The sequence below is a fragment of the Cyprinus carpio genome, chromosome B1 (genome assembly GCF_018340385.1).
Source record: "Cyprinus carpio isolate SPL01 chromosome B1, ASM1834038v1, whole genome shotgun sequence".
Lineage (NCBI taxonomy): Eukaryota > Metazoa > Chordata > Actinopteri > Cypriniformes > Cyprinidae > Cyprinus > Cyprinus carpio.
Window position 1 is genome coordinate 18,880,222 of NC_056597.1, and position 18,523 is coordinate 18,898,744.

At 36.6% G+C, this 18,523-nt stretch overlaps 3 protein-coding genes across 8 annotated transcripts in view; 2 read left to right on the forward strand and 1 right to left on the reverse strand.

Annotated features, from left to right (window-relative positions):
* Window positions 1-18,523, reverse strand: part of LOC109078429 (protein ELFN1-like) — an 81,143-nt gene that overhangs the window by 26,849 nt on the left and 35,771 nt on the right. The window lies entirely within an intron of this gene.
* Window positions 3,545-17,500, forward strand: LOC109049142 (UDP-glucuronosyltransferase 2C1-like). 5 transcript variants are annotated; one of them, XM_042716911.1, is made up of 4 exons: window positions 3,552-3,684; window positions 10,787-10,833; window positions 12,051-12,081; window positions 15,798-17,500. In XM_042716911.1, exons 3-4 carry the CDS (start codon window positions 12,057-12,059, stop codon window positions 17,396-17,398), a joined length of 1,626 nt encoding a protein of 541 aa, XP_042572845.1. In that variant the 5' UTR covers window positions 3,552-3,684; window positions 10,787-10,833; window positions 12,051-12,056; the 3' UTR covers window positions 17,399-17,500. The 5 variants fall into 5 exon arrangements, with proteins under 5 accessions (XP_042572843.1, XP_042572846.1, XP_042572845.1 ...); XM_042716909.1 differs by lacking the exon at window positions 10,787-10,833 and having other exon boundaries at window positions 3,545-3,684; XM_042716908.1 differs by lacking the exons at window positions 3,552-3,684; window positions 10,787-10,833; window positions 15,798-17,500 and adding exons at window positions 10,840-11,887; window positions 12,818-15,692.
* LOC109049143 (UDP-glucuronosyltransferase 2C1-like) lies at window positions 3,549-10,754 on the forward strand. Of its 2 annotated transcripts, none has more exons than XM_019066834.2 (2): window positions 3,549-3,684; window positions 8,929-10,754. In XM_019066834.2, the coding sequence occupies exon 2, from the start codon at window positions 8,934-8,936 to the stop codon at window positions 10,527-10,529; it is 1,596 nt and encodes a 531-aa protein (XP_018922379.2). In that variant the 5' UTR covers window positions 3,549-3,684; window positions 8,929-8,933; the 3' UTR covers window positions 10,530-10,754. The 2 variants fall into 2 exon arrangements, with proteins under 2 accessions (XP_018922379.2, XP_018922378.2); XM_019066833.2 differs by lacking the exon at window positions 3,549-3,684 and adding an exon at window positions 7,058-8,439.

An 18,523-nucleotide genomic window follows, 5' to 3' on the forward strand; every position in this document is an offset into this window, starting at 1 on the left:
CACAAAAAAAAGATGACACAGTGTTCTGGTAAACAGCACATGGAGAAGCATCAGATCTGTTGAATACTCAAATGAAGCATCAACCACCCGCCCCCAACCAATTTTATGCCACTTGGAACCTTCCACACACCAGCAGAATCTTAATCAGCAGAGGTTACTGCAGATCGTGCCGTTTTAATTGATAGCTAGGGATGCCAGCTGAATTTCAAGCTTAGTAGGTGATAGTATCACATCACCGGAAATGAGTGATACCTCATTATGTCAAGATATCAGGAGGAGAAAGTAGAAGTACAGAAAGAGATTAACATGAAATGCAAAATTAATGACAGCATGCAGAGGGTTCTCCCAAAGAGAATTACATAAATAATATACTCACTGCAAAAATCAAGTTTCTTAATCAGTATTTTTGGCTTGTTTCCCCATTAAAATATCCTTAAAACAAGATATATGTAAATGAGAAACAAAACTGCATAAGATATTAAGACTTGTTTTCAAAAAATATATCTTGAATTAAGTTTATTTATCCTACCCCACTATCAAACGGTTTTCTTAAAGCATAAATTTCAATAAACTTGGTCATGTTTATGCTTGAAGCGAGAAAAGCAATTGCCAGGAAGGTAATTTGCCTAAGTTCAAGATATATTGCATGAAAAGAAGCCTTAATATCTTTTGCGTTTTTTCTACTCAAGTAAATGTATCTTTTTTTTCAGGATGTTCAGATGTCGTTTTACTCGAATACAAGATATAAATACTGATGTATGTATTTGTTATTATTATTATTATTATTCATTAATTTATTATTACAATGTTCCAGGGTTCAGGTAATCATAACTATATATTTTGTGCTGCAAATAACCCATTTTGTGGCATAAGGTGTTTCAATCGCTTTTTAAATCAGGAAATAGCTAGGGGTCAATTAGTAATGAGAATTAATAATATATTGGAGATTTTACATGCACTCACAACTTCTACAAGGTATTCATCAGGACAGACTTCCATTATTGTATTCTGAATTTAATGCACTAATTTGTATTGCTTTTTGTGGCATATAGTAGTTCCATTAAGCAGTATGAAGCTGGGAATGAAAATAAAGGAGAGTTTAACTAAAGTGTGTTTAAAAAGTCCATTGCAACAGACTTTTGTAATTATAAATAGTGCAGCATGAATTTGTATAAGTAAAGAAAAAATGAAATTTTATGGCAGACCAACACTTATGGTACGGAAGTTCTAAGCGGCCATGCATTATAATTTTTTTTCTTTTTGTTTTCTCGTTATAACGACTTAATTTTCTCTTTATCTCGACATTACGAAGGTCGTTTTCTCGTTATAACGACTTAATTTTCTCGTTATCTCGACATAACGAAGTTCGTTTTCTCGTTATAACGACTTAATTTTCTCGTTATCTCGACATAACGAAGTTCGTTTTCTCATTATAACGACTTAATTTTCTCTAAGAATTTACAAAACTGCGCCAGCAGGTGGCACTATAGACCTGAATATAACTGATGGGGTGTTGTATACTATCCACTTTACTGTACGCGGACCTTCCTCGCGATCGCTATATTTGTGCAGTCTTGTTTATTACTGACATTTAATTAATTCATAAATGTTAAATGCTTGAATCAATATGAATATTTTGTGTATTAAGTTCCTGCTAGATGCATGAGTTTCACCAACGCATTCTGTTTCATCAACAACTGCTTATCAAAACCAAGGTTGACATCACTGTATTCTGTTTGCACCAATATATATTATATTTGTGCTTCTTTTAGGCTCATGATTAATTTAAATTTAATTTTAATTTAATGATTAGGTAGTTAATAAGCGGAGATGTTCTGTTTATCTACAGTAGGACGGGATTTAACGATGTAGGCTGATGTGCTTCTTTTCCTTATTACTAATCTTTATTGTTAACCATATTGATGAGAAATGTGATGTATATGTAAAATCCATAGGCTAATTTAATTCAGTTTTGTTCTGTAATGTTGTAATGTTTTTTTTCTACACACACACATTACACGTAGCCTACACATGAACGCTCTTTTCAAACAGAAGCTTATAACACACATGATATCTGCCACATAATGACTACTAAAAATTACAAATTATATATAATTTTATTTCATATAAAGGGAAAATTAAAAGTGAGTTTAATCCAAGCAGCTCTAATGGCACGGTGTTGCCATTTAAACATGTTAATTACAAAAACAAAACGTTCGTTGTACTGTCTCTGGAAAAAAAATCAACAGTGATTGATCAGCCTTTATTTATACAGTATTGTAGACGTTATTATTACCTAGGCGAAGCAAAATTTGCTGAAATATAGGCTACAGTAAGAGCGCCTGCATGGCTGTCCATCAGATGCCTGTCAAAGTTGAGTTCGTTACTATAGCAACAGTAAAAACTTTCATGTCGTTATAACGAGAAAACCAAACTTTCGTTATGTCGAGATAACGAGAAAATGAAGTCGTTATAACGAGAAAACAAACTTCGTTATGTCGAGATAACGAGAAAATTAAGTCGTTATAACGAGAAAACGAACTTCGTTATGTCGAGATAACGAGAAAATTAAGTCGTTATAACGAGAAAACGAACTTCGTTATGTCGAGATAACGAGAAAATTAAGTCGTTATAACGAGAAAACAAAAAGGAAAAAAATTATAATGGATGGCCGCTTAGAACTTCCGTACTTATGAGACCATGAGGGATCCGATCAAACAAAAATGAAAATGACATACAGTATGACAAAAGAATTCACATTTAAATAACCAAGTAATATTTTGCATCAGATAAAAGAGGTTTGAGTTTTTAAAGCAACATGCAGCAACCAACAAATTAAATGAGCTCCAAATGGGCAGAATAGCAAGTGTCCAAATTTCCAGAGCATCTGTCACCTAAACCACAACATAATTTCATCTGTCAAGGGGCAAAGTCTAAAAATAATGACAGCATGGCAAAAAATAAATAAACTGCTTCAGCGAAAAAGTATGGTAGTGATGTCAAAGCTCATACTCTGTGGAAGACTTCAAAGGATATTTGCTAAATGATGTTGAAGTACAAGCTCAAACATTACAACATATGACACAATGACACTTTACGGACAGTTCAGAGGTGCAGGGTGTAAACTGGAGTGCCCTGACATCCAGTGGATTACAGGATTTGTGTCTCTTTATGATTAATAGATGTGTCAAACTTTCCCATGAAATCTCATTCACTTTATGAACCTGCATCAACCAACACTGAGATTAATAATGCAGCTGGTCAAACTTGCTATGTTTGTTCTTCAGATCAGAGATGTTATTCATGTAAAGTTTAATTCACAACACTAATATGCATGTAAATGCATGCAAGGGAAACTTGCATGAACTTAAGATCTACAGACAAACAATCACTGGACTCACTGCACTAGTCCTTTCATCTGGCCCTCCCATAACCTTTTATGTAACCAGAACCATATCCTTTAAATCTGTCATATCATAGACCCAGCAGGGAGGAGGTGCCCCTGGCACATCAGTTAAAAAGAGAAAATATTAGGTTTCTGGCTGAAGAACAAAAAGCATAACGCGATTGTACTTTGATATCAGAGGGAAACGTTTTAAACAGTGTAGTTGAACGAATGTTTTACTTAAATAGTGTTTAAGTAAAAAGCTGGCAGGACGGAGCTGTTTGGACGTTCGCGCATTGGTGAGTTCCGCGTGTATAACTGAATAAACAAGTGTGTACCTATAAAGTTTTTACATAGTGACTAATTGTATTATAATGCAACTGTGTGTTCTGGTGGTATAGTAATCTGAAACAATGTGTTTGCTTTGCGTGGGGTCGTACAAGGTGTTAGCTACTGTACGTTAAATTGGGCTACTTTAGTGTTAAGTTCGCAAACGCATAGATGTTTTTGATTGAATCTTTGAACGAATTGTTCTCGTGTCATTTTAAACACCTAGTCGTATCGTTGGTTCGCCGTGATCTCTTCTATTTAACCGCATTTTAATGCTTTCCTGTCTTATCATATCATGAATTAATGCATTCGGCGAAAGTCCCAATTCGCATACTATCCACGCTAATTAGTAGGCTATTAAATATAACTAATCTTAAATACTATTCAGGGGGACAGTATGTGAATTGGAGAGCATTGTAAGATTTGATCTACTGAACGAACACGCCTGGACGACTCTGGTTTGAACAAAACGCACAGCGTTATTGAACGAACTCTGGTCACGTATCTGGTTCACATCCAGGGACGGACCGGGAGTGAAAAACGGCCCTGGATTTTCTCCCAAATAGGCCCCACACAACTGCAAACTGTCGCTACTATGTCACAATATTACAGCAATCCTGTCCCATTTATGGCAAATAACATCATAAAACCCATGGTGACCCCGCTGACAAAAACAATAGATCACAGAAATTCTAAAGAATTCCACTACGAACCATCAACTTTTAACCATTAAAACCATTAAATAATGGTATCCTGTAGTGTGTTTTGGGACATGTTACATTAGGATTTAGTGGTATTAACAAAAGCCACCAATAGAAGGCGACCAATTACCAGTAGAGACCAACAGGAACCATTACAGTTTTCTGCTAAATGCATACATTTAATTTAATTTAATTTAATTAAAACCAATACAGTTTTCATTATTCATTACAAATTATGTGATGGTTTCTATTTATTGTTTTTTTTCAGCAGGGGATTGAAATAAATGTGTTATTGTATGAACTAAAATACCTGAAATCTACATAACAAGAGCAGAACGCAAAATGTAAAATATGACAATGATAAACATAAACCTAGAATCTAGAAACCTGAAACGACAGAATTCTTCAATCTCTCTCTCTCTCTCTCTCTGTGTGTGTGTGTGTGTGTGTGTGTGTGTGTGTGTGTGTGTGTGTGATGTTAATCAGACTAATCACCTTATAGGCGACTACATTTACTCTATTTTCTAACTCAATTGCTCTCAAATGTAACCCGTTGTAGAATCGCTGCTGTCTCTTTATGAATGAATGGAATATTCATGTCAGACAATGTTAAAATAATAATAGTGAACGTTCAGACTAGGGGTGTCCTGGGATTTTAATATAGTGCTTAAAGGCTATGCTCTATATAGTGAGATTGGCGGGCAAAGGTAACCTGATGTAAGTTTTTTGCTAGCCCACTCTCCTTCAAGTTAGTTTCGGTTTCTTAAAAGCAAAAATAGATTGCATTAGCGGCCCCTTTTGTCGGCTGTCAACGTCACTTAATTTGACACATTTTCTTTGATGATGCACCAGCCAGGCCGACAGCTGTTGGATGGACGCCCGTTCTGGACTTCTCCAGAACTTCTAGATGGCCAGTCTGCCCCTGTTCACATAAGTGAGGAAACGGAAGGAATGTGTAAAAATAACCGATGACCACATAAAGTTAAATTCTCAGTTGTAATTTGCGGGGAAACACTTTGATGTTTAAACACACTTGATCTGAAGTCTCTTAGTAGAGTCGATCGAATCATTTTTTAATGAATCAATGATTCTATGACTCATAAGCTCATAACACACACACGCACATACACACAAACACACACACACACACACACACACACACACACACACACAAACACACACCACACACACACACACACACACACACACACACACACACACACAAAACTTGCTGCCACCTACTGGCGCAACAATGTAAGCAATGGAAAATGGAACGATTCAAGGTTCATTTATTTCAGTGAACTAAAACGGTATGAATCTTTTTAGAGAAAAGAATCAAGATATTATATTTGCTTGTTTTAAACTCCCAACCAAAATTGCACTGTTAATAGAACACCAAGACCAAATAGCAATTATTATTAATTAGAATAAAGAAACTAACATTGCGTCCAGAATAAAGGTCTGGATCATAAAATAAATAAATATATTAACTATATTGTGTAAAAAAATAATAAAAATAATAATAAATAAATATGTTTTCAGATTTTCTTCAGTGTCACTGAAATATCTAAGCTGTTGCTCTGTTTCTAATAGAACATAAATACAGGTGAAAAGAACAGGTTTCTTTAATAACAGCCTTCAGCTCGTCTGCATTGTTGAATCGCCTGATTCTCATCTTTCTCTTGAAAATATCCCATAGATTCCATATTGGGTTCAGGTCAGGCATGTTGGCTGGCCAATCAAGGACAGTAATATCATGGTCAGCAAACCACTTGAAAGTGGTTTTGGCTCTCTGGGCAGGTGCTAAAGTCCTGCTGGAAAAGGAAATCAGCATCTCTGTAAAGCTTGTCAGCAGATGGAAGCATAAAGTGCTTCAAAATCTCCTGGTAGATGGCTACTTGACTTTATAAAAACACAATGGACCAACACCAGCAGACGTCACGGCACCCCAAATCATCACTGACTTTGAAAACTTTACACTGGACTTCAAGCAGCATGGATTCTGTGCCTCTCCAGTCTTCCTCCAGACTCCAGACCTTGATTTCCAAATGAAATGCAAAATTTACTTTTATTTGAAAAGAGGACTTTGGACCACTGAGCTTAGATTTTTTCTGTTTCAGAAGTGGCTTGGTAGCCCTTTTCCTGAAGACGTCTGAGCATGGTGACTCTTGATGCACTGACTCCAGCTTCAGTCCACTCCTTGTGAAGCTCTACCAAGTATTTGAATCAGCTTTGCTTGACAGTATTCTCAAGCTTGCGATCATCCCTGTTGCTTGTGCACCTTTTCCTACCCATTTTCTTCCTTCCAATCAACTTCGCATTTAATATGCTTTGATACAGCACTCTGTGAACAGCCAACCCTTTCAGTAATTACCTTCTGTGACTTACCCTCTTTGTGGAGGGTGTCAATGATCATCTTTTGGATCATTGCCAAGTCAGCAGTCTTCCTCATTATTGTGGTTTCAACGAACAAGAGAAACCCAGAATTTATTCTGTAGGGATGGTCATTTAATGAAACTCAAATGTAAATATTCTATTATTTTAAGATACTGGATTTTTGACTTTCATGAGCTGTAAGCTCTAATCATCAAAATTAAAAAAAAAAAAAAAAAAAAAAAAAAAAAAACCTTTTGAAATGTTTTACTCTACATGTAATGAATCTAGAATATATGAAAGTTAAAAAAAAAAAAACATTTTATTTTTAGATGCACCTGGATGTCTTTGTATACTGATAAAAAAGTTGTGGAAATAGCTGGTTGCAGTGGCAGCTGTAAATTCTGAAAAACAGAAGCACAAATGTGTGCTATTTATGGCAAAAATTTTACTCCGCCTATAATCTATTTATAATTATTTCAAGTTTAAAACTAAAAAGTGAACTTGACAATGCTTTTATATTTTTTTTACAAATGCTAAGGCAAAAGACAAAACTATCAATTAAAGACATTGCTTTAGAAATTAAAAATTAGAAATTGCTTTATCCCCTTGCTTCTTGGCTCCCCCCCCCCCCCACCCCGCACTGGCATGACTAAAGTTGAAATATAACTCCAGCTCTGGAGGTAAATACCCTTTGCTCCTTTGAGAACATGAACTTTCACTCACACACTGTAGTATGCACATGCAATAGTACTGTTATGGGAGTGAGCAGCAGGGCCAAAGAAGGGTAAACTGTGACGTGACCATGATTTAGCATGCCATGTTTTCAAGGTAGAAAATATTACAGAGTTTATATAATAAAACTGGGCAGGCTTCCAGAAAAAAAAAGATTGAGTTCACTATATATTTTCCCATGTAAAAACACTCATGATAATCTCATTGACTCCCAGTGAATCATTGTATAACTGAAATCTATGTTGTTCTAATACTTGTTTCTTATGGAAAATATTCCAGACCAAAATGTACCAATCCTTTACATTACATTTATAAATTTTGGAATTTATTGCATTTTATTATAGCTAATTTAATAAACTCATAAGCAATGAAGTTGACTACTACAGCTTGGTAATACTTTCATATCACAGTGAAAACGTATTCAAATTTTGTATTCTGCTTTATTATTCATTTATTTTTATTTGTTGTTATTATCTGTTTAGTATGCAGTAGAGTAGAGCTACAGTAAAGCATGGTGCTAGCAACATCAAAGCCATGGGGTCAATTCCCTGCAAATGAACAAACTGATAAAATTATGCCTTGAAAGTAATGTAAGTCGCTTTGGATAAAAGCATCTGCTAAAAGCATGTAAATATTAGAGGGAAAAAATTTATTTGATGGAATTGTGGCAGTTCTGCTTCAGTACCACAGTTGTAACATTAAATAGTAGTTCATTAACAGTACACCTCCACTTGGAAATGCTCTTTTCCCTATTAAAGGCTGACCGACCCTTCACTTACATTACATACGATAGTATTTGTGTCTTGTCATGCACATTGAGTCTGAAGGAGAGTAAGCTGTACTTGTATTTCTTTGACTTATCTTACACTCAACAAAGGCTGACCTGGTAGTGATTTTGCGTCTACATTTTCATGGGTAAGAACATCTTTCTTGGTATGAATGTGGACAGCATATAGATCTAGGAGCAATAGACCTTAATGTTGACTAGACTTATTTGACTGTCAAATATAATAAGTCTTTTTTTTAAGCTGTTTCTCCAAAAATATGTGGTATATTTGAATTTGTGCACATATTTTCATTTTTAATCAACATAGTCTTTTATTCATTGATTTCTGGATGACATGAACATTCATGGATCTTCCAATTAGTGCAACTTTCCTGCCCCAAATTAGCATTTCACTTTGTTCATAAAGTGCATTTCAAAAGCAACATTGAAAAGTTCTGTTACGGTCTTTACATTCAATGTCCTGACAATACAATTGTAGAAGGAAAAATATATACACAAAATATATGTGGTAAATCTTGATATTGAAAAATATGTGGTCAATAATGAAGATGATTTACATGATCAGCTGGTTTTGAGGTCTTTCATTGGTTCACTCTTGTTCCCTTGCTTTACCACAGGTGCCATGAACAGACAGTTATTTCAATCATGTGGGCAAATTTTCATAGCCCTTCTACTGACGAGTTTCCCAGTTGTTCAAAGCAGGAAGGTTCTTGTCTTTCCTGTGGATGGCAGTCACTGGGTCAACATGAACATCTTGGTGGAGGCACTTCATGCCAAAGGTCACAATGTTACAGTCATTCGGATGGCAGACAGCTGGTACATCAAAGAATTCTCCCCTCACTACACATCAATCACTATAAATTCTCCTGGAGGATTCGATGAAGAATTCTTTGAGACGTTTGCATTCAGACTTATGAAAATTCAGAGGGAAGGTTCCACCTGGGCTCGTCTGAAGCTGGAGATAGAAACGTGGCTAGGCACTTTTGAGTTAACCAAAGTAGAATGTGAGATGATAAAGAGCATGATGGAAGACCAGCAGCTAATACAGTCTTTTAGGGATGCCAAGTATGATTTGCTTCTTACAGATCCATTCTTGTTTGGAGGTGTTCTTTTGGGCCACTTCCTGAAGCTGCCCATTGTCTACAATATCCGTTGGACAATGTATAGTGAAGCACATTTCGTGATAGCTCCTTCTCCACTTTCTTATATTCCTTTTCCAATGGTGGAGTTATCAGATCGCATGAGCTTTTTTCAAAGAGTGAAAAATGTAGTGATGTACACTGTAACTGAAGCTATGGGTGCTTTACTGTTTGCTCCAAATTATGATGCACTTTGCGAACGGTTCATTGGCCCAGGAGTGTCCTTCCTTACCTTACTTCAGAGTGCTGATCTGTGGCTCCATAGAGTTGATTTTATTTTTGAATTCCCGCGTCCCACTATGCCGAACATTGTCTACATGGGAGGTTTTCAATGCAAGCCATCAAAGCCTCTTCCCCAAGATCTGGAGGACTTTGTGCAGAGCTCTGGTGATCATGGTGTCATCATCATGTCTCTGGGCACTCTCATTGGTCAGCTTCCTGATGATGTGGCTGAGGCGATAGCTGAAGCTTTTGCGGAACTTCCACAGAAGATCATCTGGAGGTACAAAGGAAAGAGACCATCTGCACTAGGAAACAACACCTTAATGATGGACTGGATGCCACAGAACGATCTTCTGGGTCATCCTAAGACCAGAGCCTTTGTGGCACATGGAGGAACCAACGGGATTCAAGAAGCCATTTACCACGGGGTACCTATCATTGGATTTGGGCTGATTTTTGACCAGCCTGATAATCTTGTAAAAATGAGAGTACGAGGTGTAGCCAAGACTGTAGACTTTGCCACAGTGGATAAGGACTCCTTTCTTAAAACTGTCAAAGAGGTTCTTTATGATCCCTCTTATCGGGAGAACATGCAGAGGCTCTCAAGGCTTCACAAGGACGTTCCAGTGAAACCTCTGGACAACGCCATCTTCTGGATTGAGTTTGTTATGAGGCACAAAGGTGCTGCTCACTTGCGCACAGAGTCTTACAAAATGCCCTGGTACTCTTATCACTCTGTTGATGTCATACTGTTCCTGCTTTCTGCTGTGTCACTCATAATCTTGACTATATATGCAGTAATCAGATATTTCTGCTGCAGAATATGTTTAAGAAAAGCAAAAAACAAACTTGAATGAGTTTATTATTATTATTATTATTATTATTATTTAGGTAATAAGCAACTCTAGGTCAGGCATTTATATTTATGACCAAAGTTTTGAATCATTATGATGTTCATTTCATACGGTAATCTATAGATGTTGATTTATTGGTTTGTGCATGTTTAAATTTATGTTATTGTTTTAGAACCATATTCTGTATTTCAATAATGAATTATGTCAGGTCTACATTGGTTTTTAGTTATATTAATTGATTTGATTTTGTTCTCCTTTAGGTTTTCCTTTTATGCTATTGTTTCACCGTTCCATACATGACCTAAAGGTGTGTTGGACCAATCTAAATTTTAAACAGAAATACTGTAATTATTAATAATTGTTTGATGTTTTAATGCATTAGCCTTTCATTTATTAGGTGAGCAGAGGTCATTAAAAAACACACACACACACACACACACACACACACACACACACACACACACACACACACACACAGACACACAATTCAGCAAAATACATACAGTGCCACAAGCATAGTTCAACTGATTCCCAAATTAATTATGACAGGATTCTTTTTAGTGAATCAGTGCATTGTGACCAGGGTAAACAAATCCTAAACAAACCACTTCTTGGAACTGGTTCTTTTTAGTGACTCACACACATACAGCTTACAGCTTACTGCGTTATGTTGTACTCAAACCTCGTTAAGCTTTAATAGATTAATTATTGTTGTTTGTATGACAGTATTACCTTAAAAATACACGTTATGAATTTTGTCATCAGTAGCTATTTTGTAAGAATGTATTAATTAATTAATTAAATATTTAACCATATTTTTTGATTGTTTATTTTGATAATCATTTTTATTTCAAATGTTTTTATGTAACATAAAACATGTACAGTATATGGCAATCAATTACATTTAGAAAATCAGTTTGATTTGGAGTTCTATTGGGCATTTCACATGATTTTTTTATGTACTGAAAATAAAATTAAACATTTTGTTACAGTAAGCACTGTTGTTTTTCATTGTATTTGCAACCTGGACCGTGTTTTTGCCAAAAGACATTCTGGTCTTTATTGTAAAATGCTCTGTTCTATGTAGTTTAATCCTCATATAGTGTTGATATGAAGTACTGGCCATATAAGTAGCTGCCGTGCACTAAGATAGTCAGCATCAAGGTAAAATTACACAACAAAATTCTAAATGGTAGCTTATTAACTAGGCCTTTGCAGGTAAATGCCCTTTGCCCCTGTTAAAGACTGTTAAATGAGCATATCAGCATGCACAATGAGACTAAAGGAGAGTAAATGCTTGTAGTTTTGTGACTTACGTTACATTCAAGGCTGACCTGGTAGTGATTTTGCATGCTACATGGGTAAGAATATATATTTTAATATGAATAGCACAGAGATCAAAAGGAACAATATCACTTAATATTACTACTAGATGTGTTTGTTGTTTCCTCACCAATTAGAAAAATCTAGATTTTTATTTGACATTTGCCTTGCCTTCATATGGGTGTTTTTCCTTTTTTGCAGATTTGAATGCCATCTAATAAACACAAACCAGGTGAGTACTGTATATGCTCTTGGTCACTAGAATTAAGTATTGTGTCTTGTTAAAAAAATAAAATAATAATTAATCAACATACTGTAGCTTTTTTCCACTTTGATTCTATAAGATAGTCACGTTAAGGCAAAAATACAATACATTAAAATATGAACAGTAGATCATTAGACATCATACAATTGCCAACTTTGTAAATGGTTATGAAAAATGGGGGACATACTATAAATGACTGTGAAACACACACTACCAAATTGTTTGTTCACAACAACCTAATTTAGAAACATGCTGCTCATTGTTAAGACATTGCAAGACAAATTAAAATGGCATGTTGTAAAATTGTCTAAAAATAGCAAATACTATTGATATACAATTGAATGGAATCACAGTTTGAAACTAAAAATTCTGAGTTGGGGCCCATCATATGCTATGCGATTTTCAGCAAAATCTGTCAACTCTGACTGGCCAATATCTGCAGACTGGCTCTGACTTTCAGCAACTAGCATTAATGCATCCAGACTGCAATTCTGGGCAAAAGATGTATAATGTTGCTTCTTTGCTTTGGCTCCTCTTAGTCCAGCTGCCCTGCCCCAACACTCCCTAGCATTTCAGTTTACAATTGGTTCAAAAACGTCACAGACAGATGCAATGTTGAAATGATATATACTTCAATAATATTACAACTTGACATACTCAACTGGTTCTATCAGTAGGTTATTCTTACTCTGTTGGTTTACAGCAGGTGCCATGAACAGACAGATTTTTCAGTCGTGTGGCCAAATCAGATTAACCCTTCTGCTGCTGACGACTGTCACAATTGTTCAAAGCGGGAAGGTTCTTGTCTTTCCTGTGGATGGCAGTCACTGGGTCAACATGAACGTCTTGGTGGAGGCACTTCATGCCAAAGGTCACAATATTACAGTCATTCGGATGGCAGACAGCTGGTACATCAAAGAATTCTCCCCTCACTACACATCAGTCACTCTGAATTCTCCTGGAGGATTCGAAGAAGAATTCTTTGAGACGTTTGCATTCAGACTTATGAAAATCCTGAGAGAAGGTTCCACATGGGGTCGTCTGAAACTGGAGATAGAGATGTGGGAAAATGTTGGAAAGATGTTTAAAATAAAAAGTGAGATGATAGTTAACATGTTTGAAGACCAAGAGCTAATGCAGTCCATAAAAGACACTAAATATGATTTGGTTCTTACAGATCCAGTTGATTTTGGAGGTATTCTATTGGGTCACTATTTCAAACTGCCCATTGTCTACAATGTTCGTTGGACAGTTTGCAGTGAGGCTCATTTTGTTATAGCGCCTTCTCCACTTTCTTATGTTCCTTTGCCATTGCTGGAGTTATCAGACCGGATGAGTTTCTTTGAAAGAGTGAAGAATGTTGTGATGTACATCATAACTGAAACGCAAGTCGCTTTTATGATTGCTCCAACGTATAATGCACTTTGCGAACGATTCATTGGCCCAGGAGTGTCCTTCCTTACCTTAGTTCAGAGTGCTGATCTGTGGCTTCACAGAGTTGATTTTATTTTTGAATTCCCGCGTCCCACTATGCCGAACATTGTCTACATGGGAGGTTTTCAATGCAAGCCATCAAAACCTCTTCCCCAAGATCTGGAGGACTTTGTGCAGAGCTCTGGTGATCATGGTGTCATCATCATGTCTCTGGGCACTCTCATTGGTCAGCTTCCTGATGATGTGGCTGAGGCGATAGCTGAAGCTTTTGCAGAACTTCCACAGAAGATCATCTGGAGGTACAAAGGAAAGAGACCATCTGCTCTAGGAAACAACACCTTAATGATGGACTGGATGCCTCAGAACGATCTTCTGGGTCATCCTAAGACCAGAGCCTTTGTGGCACATGGAGGAACCAACGGGATTCAAGAAGCCATCTACCACGGGGTACCTATCATTGGATTTGGGCTGATTTTTGACCAGCCTGATAATCTTGCAAAAATGAGAGTACGAGGTGTAGCAAAGACTCTAGATTTTGCCACAGTGGATAAGGACTCCTTCCTTAAAACTGTCAAAGAGGTCCTTTATGATCCCTCTTATCGGGAGAACATGCAGAGGCTCTCAAGGCTTCACAAGGATGTTCCAGTGAAACCTCTGGACAACGCCATCTTCTGGATTGAGTTTGTTATGAGGCACAAAGGTGCTGCTCACTTGCGCACAGAGTCTTACAAAATGCCCTGGTACTCTTATCACTCTGTTGATGTCATACTGTTCCTGCTTTCTGCTGTGTCACTCATAATCTTGACTATATATGCAGTAATCAGATATTTCTGCTGCAGAATATGCATGAGGAAAAGAAAAAACAAAAGCAAATGAGTTCAGTTGTTAAATCGACAATATTTGTGTTGTACTGTAGAGCTCTACAGCTTTATTTTTTGTGTTTAACTATATTCATATCTGGTTTAAGTAAACAGATCATTCTCTTATTTAAAATTATTTTCATATGGTAATTGATAAATGTTGATTAATTCAAACCATATTACATTCTATTTACTCTATATATGAACAAATATTGTACAAACATGCCATTTATTGTGTCATATACCTACAGTGCCATATATACATATTTTTACTCATATATATGCAATGTCTTAATGTTCTTCTCAGCTCCTGATCATCCTATCATCAATTATTTTTGCAATAAAAACCATAAATGTACAATAATCCTCATATAGCTGTAAAATACTATTCAAAATTTGGGGTTTTCAGCACTCATTACTCCAGTCTTCAGTGTCACATGATCCTTCAGAAATCATTCTAATATGCTGATTTGCTGGTCAACTAAGATTTCTTATTATTATCATTCTTTGATGAATATAAAAACTCTTTTGTAATATTATACATCATTACTGACACTTTTGATCAATTTAATGCATCCTTGCTGAATAAAAATATACATTTCTTTTAAAAAAAAAAATCTTACTTACCAAAATTGTTTAAACGGTAATGTATAGATTCCTATTTTAGTGCAGTGGTTCAATTAATGGTATATTGTTCCTCAAACTGGGTGAACAGAAGAGCACAGTGCCTGTTGTCCCTTTCACTTTGTGAGAGCAGAATAAAAAGAAAGGCCAAGTACTCATAATCCAGCGCTTGATAGAACTAAAAGAGCTCTTGTCATAAGAGTTCTTATTATATCAGTATCACATTAAAAATGCCAAGTGTTACTGTAGTAAACTAAGGGATAAAAAAACAAAAGCGTGATGGGAAATTTACAACCCAGTCTATTAAAGTGAAGGAAAGTATTATCTGGCAGGACCCGATCTATTGTGGGTTTAGCAGTCTTAAAAACAAACACGGCTGCTGCAAAAATGTCCCTATAATTGATGTACTGTGTTATTTTTATTATTTTGACCTTCTTGAACTGTGCTAAATGATGTTGAAATTCTACTTTATCTAAATGGTTGGGTTTTTGTGGCTGTTACTTTTTGTTGCAATGTAAAAAATTATTTTTTAAAAGAACAATGACTGATTTGACTTTTCTATGATTGTTCTCATTGTATTATAATACATTTACTGAATGCAACATCCACATCAATACTCTTACTGAATTACTGAGTTCACTCATTTTTGTTTTTGTTATACAGCTAAACTGTTGCTGAGCTTTATTGCTTAAAGGGGTGGTGCTGCAAGATGATTTACATATGGATATCATTTTAAAATGTGCTTGTTCTCTTGCTTTGCAACAGGAACTATGAACGGACAGGTTTTTCAGGTGCTTGGGCCAGTTGTGCTAACTCTTCTACTGACGAGTTTCCCAGTTGTTCAAAGCGGGAAGGTTCTTGTCTTTCCTGTGGATGGCAGTCACTGGGTCAACATGAACATCTTGGTGGAGGCTCTTCACGCCAAAGGTCACAATGTTACAGTCATTCGGATGGCAGACAGCTGGTACATCAAAGAATTTTCCCCTCACTACACATCAGTCACTCTGAGATCTGAAGGAGGATTTGGTGAAGAATTCCTTGAGATGTTTATTTCAAGACTTACAGGAATTATAAGGGAAGGTTCCACCTGGGCTCGTCTGAAGCTGGAGATAGAGATGTGGCAAAGTTCTATAAAGATGATTGAAACAGAAAGTGAGATGATTGTCAACATGATTGAAGACCAGCAACTAATGCAGTCCTTAAAAGCTGCCAAGTATGATTTGATTCTGACCGATCCGGCCATGTTCGGAGGGATCATACTGGGTCACTATCTCAAACTGCCCATTGTCTACAATGTCCGTTGGACATTGTACAATGAGGCTCATTTTGTTATAGCTCCTTCACCACTTTCATATGTACCTTTTCCAATGCTGGAATTATCAGACCGCATGAGTTTCTTGGAAAGAGTGAAGAATGTAGTGATGTACACCATAACTGAAATACTGGTTTCTCTCTTGATTACTCCAATTAATAATGCACTTTGCGAACGGTTCATTGGCCCAGGAACATCCTACTTTTCTTTAACTCAGAGTGCTGATCTGTGGCTTCACAGAGTTGATTTTATTTTTGAATTCCCGCGTCCCACTATGCCGAACATTGTCTACATGGGAGGTTTTCAATGTAAGCCATCAAAACCTCTTCCCCAAGATCTGGAGGACTTTGTGCAGAGCTCTGGTGATCATGGTGTCATCATCATGTCTCTGGGCACTCTCATTGGTCAGCTTCCTGATGATGTGGCTGAGGCGATAGCTGAAGCTTTTGCGGAACTTCCACAGAAGATCATCTGGAGGTACAAAGGAAAGAGACCATCTGCACTAGGAAACAACACCTTAATGATGGACTGGATGCCACAGAACGATCTTCTGGGTCATCCTAAGACCAGAGCCTTTGTGGCACATGGAGGAACCAACGGGATTCAAGAAGCCATCTACCACGGGGTACCAATCATTGGATTTGGGCTGATTTTTGACCAGCCTGATAATCTTGCAAAAATGAGAGTAAAGGGTGTAGCCAAGACTCTAGATTTTGCCACAGTGGATAAAGTCTCCTTCCTTAAAACTGTCAAAGAGGTTCTTTATGATCCCTCTTATCGGGAGAACATGCAGAGGCTCTCAAGGCTTCACAAGGACGTTCCAGTGAAACCTCTGGACAACGCCATCTTCTGGATTGAGTTTGTTATGAGGCACAAAGGTGCTGCTCACTTGCGCACAGAGTCTTACAAAATGCCCTGGTACTCTTATCACTCTGTTGATGTCATACTGTTCCTGCTTTCTGTTGTGTCACTCATAATCTTGACTATATATGCAGTAATCAGATATTTCTGCTGCAGAATATGCATGAGAAAAACAAAAAAAAAACTAAAATAATGAGGATGAATATGTACTTGTGTGATTTGCATTTCTTGCATAACATTCCTACTCTGTATGAAAATACAGTAAAATTAGGTTTAAAATAAATATTTTACCTTATCCAGTGTTATGTAAACATCATTCTGTCTATCTCAGCTTATCTCCAAATATACTTTGTTGTACCTAAAAAGAAGAATACTTAGGAAAATATACTGGGGAAATAGTATAGTTTTACTACCTACCCAGTTAGCAGTTTTTTACAGTGTCATACGTTTTCTTTCCCAAAGGCATTTTTCATCAATGGAAAACAATGAACACATTTCATTACTTGACATTCAGCAGACACGTTTTATTCTGAATGACACAAGCTGTAGTGACAGTTCCACTGGGGCAGCCTGTTTACTGTGATTATGTATTGCTCAAGAGCAAAATGGAAGTAGATGTCTCCCGTTTATGATTCACATCTTTGACTTTTGAGTCAGCAGCCTAGATCAGTATGTAATCTTTGATCACCTAAAGCAGTGGTTCTTATTTCCAGTCCTCGGGACCCACAGCATTGCACATTTTGTATGTCTGCCTTTTATGACAGTCCAAGTTTAGTTTATGCAGCTTTCTGCTAATGATTTAATTCAAGTAAGTAAGGGCATATTAAGGATAAAGATACATATATGTGGGTCCCCAGGAGTTGAAAACCACTGTCTAAAAGATAATGCTATAGATATGTTTTTGAGACTATAATTTGCCTATATCTTATTTAGGTAGACAGAATAAGGTAGATGTCAGAATGGGTTGCGTGACTTGCCCTCATCTTTGAAAACTAGGAACAAAACATTGAAAGATAAAAGATAATATAACCTAAATAAGGCCAAAATATAATCCCCTGAAAATGAGGCAAAGGGATTGAGGAAGAGCAGGTTATTGATATGCCAGTAGGTGGCAACAGTGACTGCATTTATGAGTGAACTGTTGAATCAGCATTCAAGCAATTCGTTCAAAATGACGAATTTTTCAAGAATGAATCAAAGGACTTTTAATGGTTGGGGCTAGAAGGGATACAGCTACAGCCACCAGGGCTTACTGGGCATGCGCACATCAATATTGCGTAATTTTTGTCACACTGAACAATAATTACTGTATTTATTA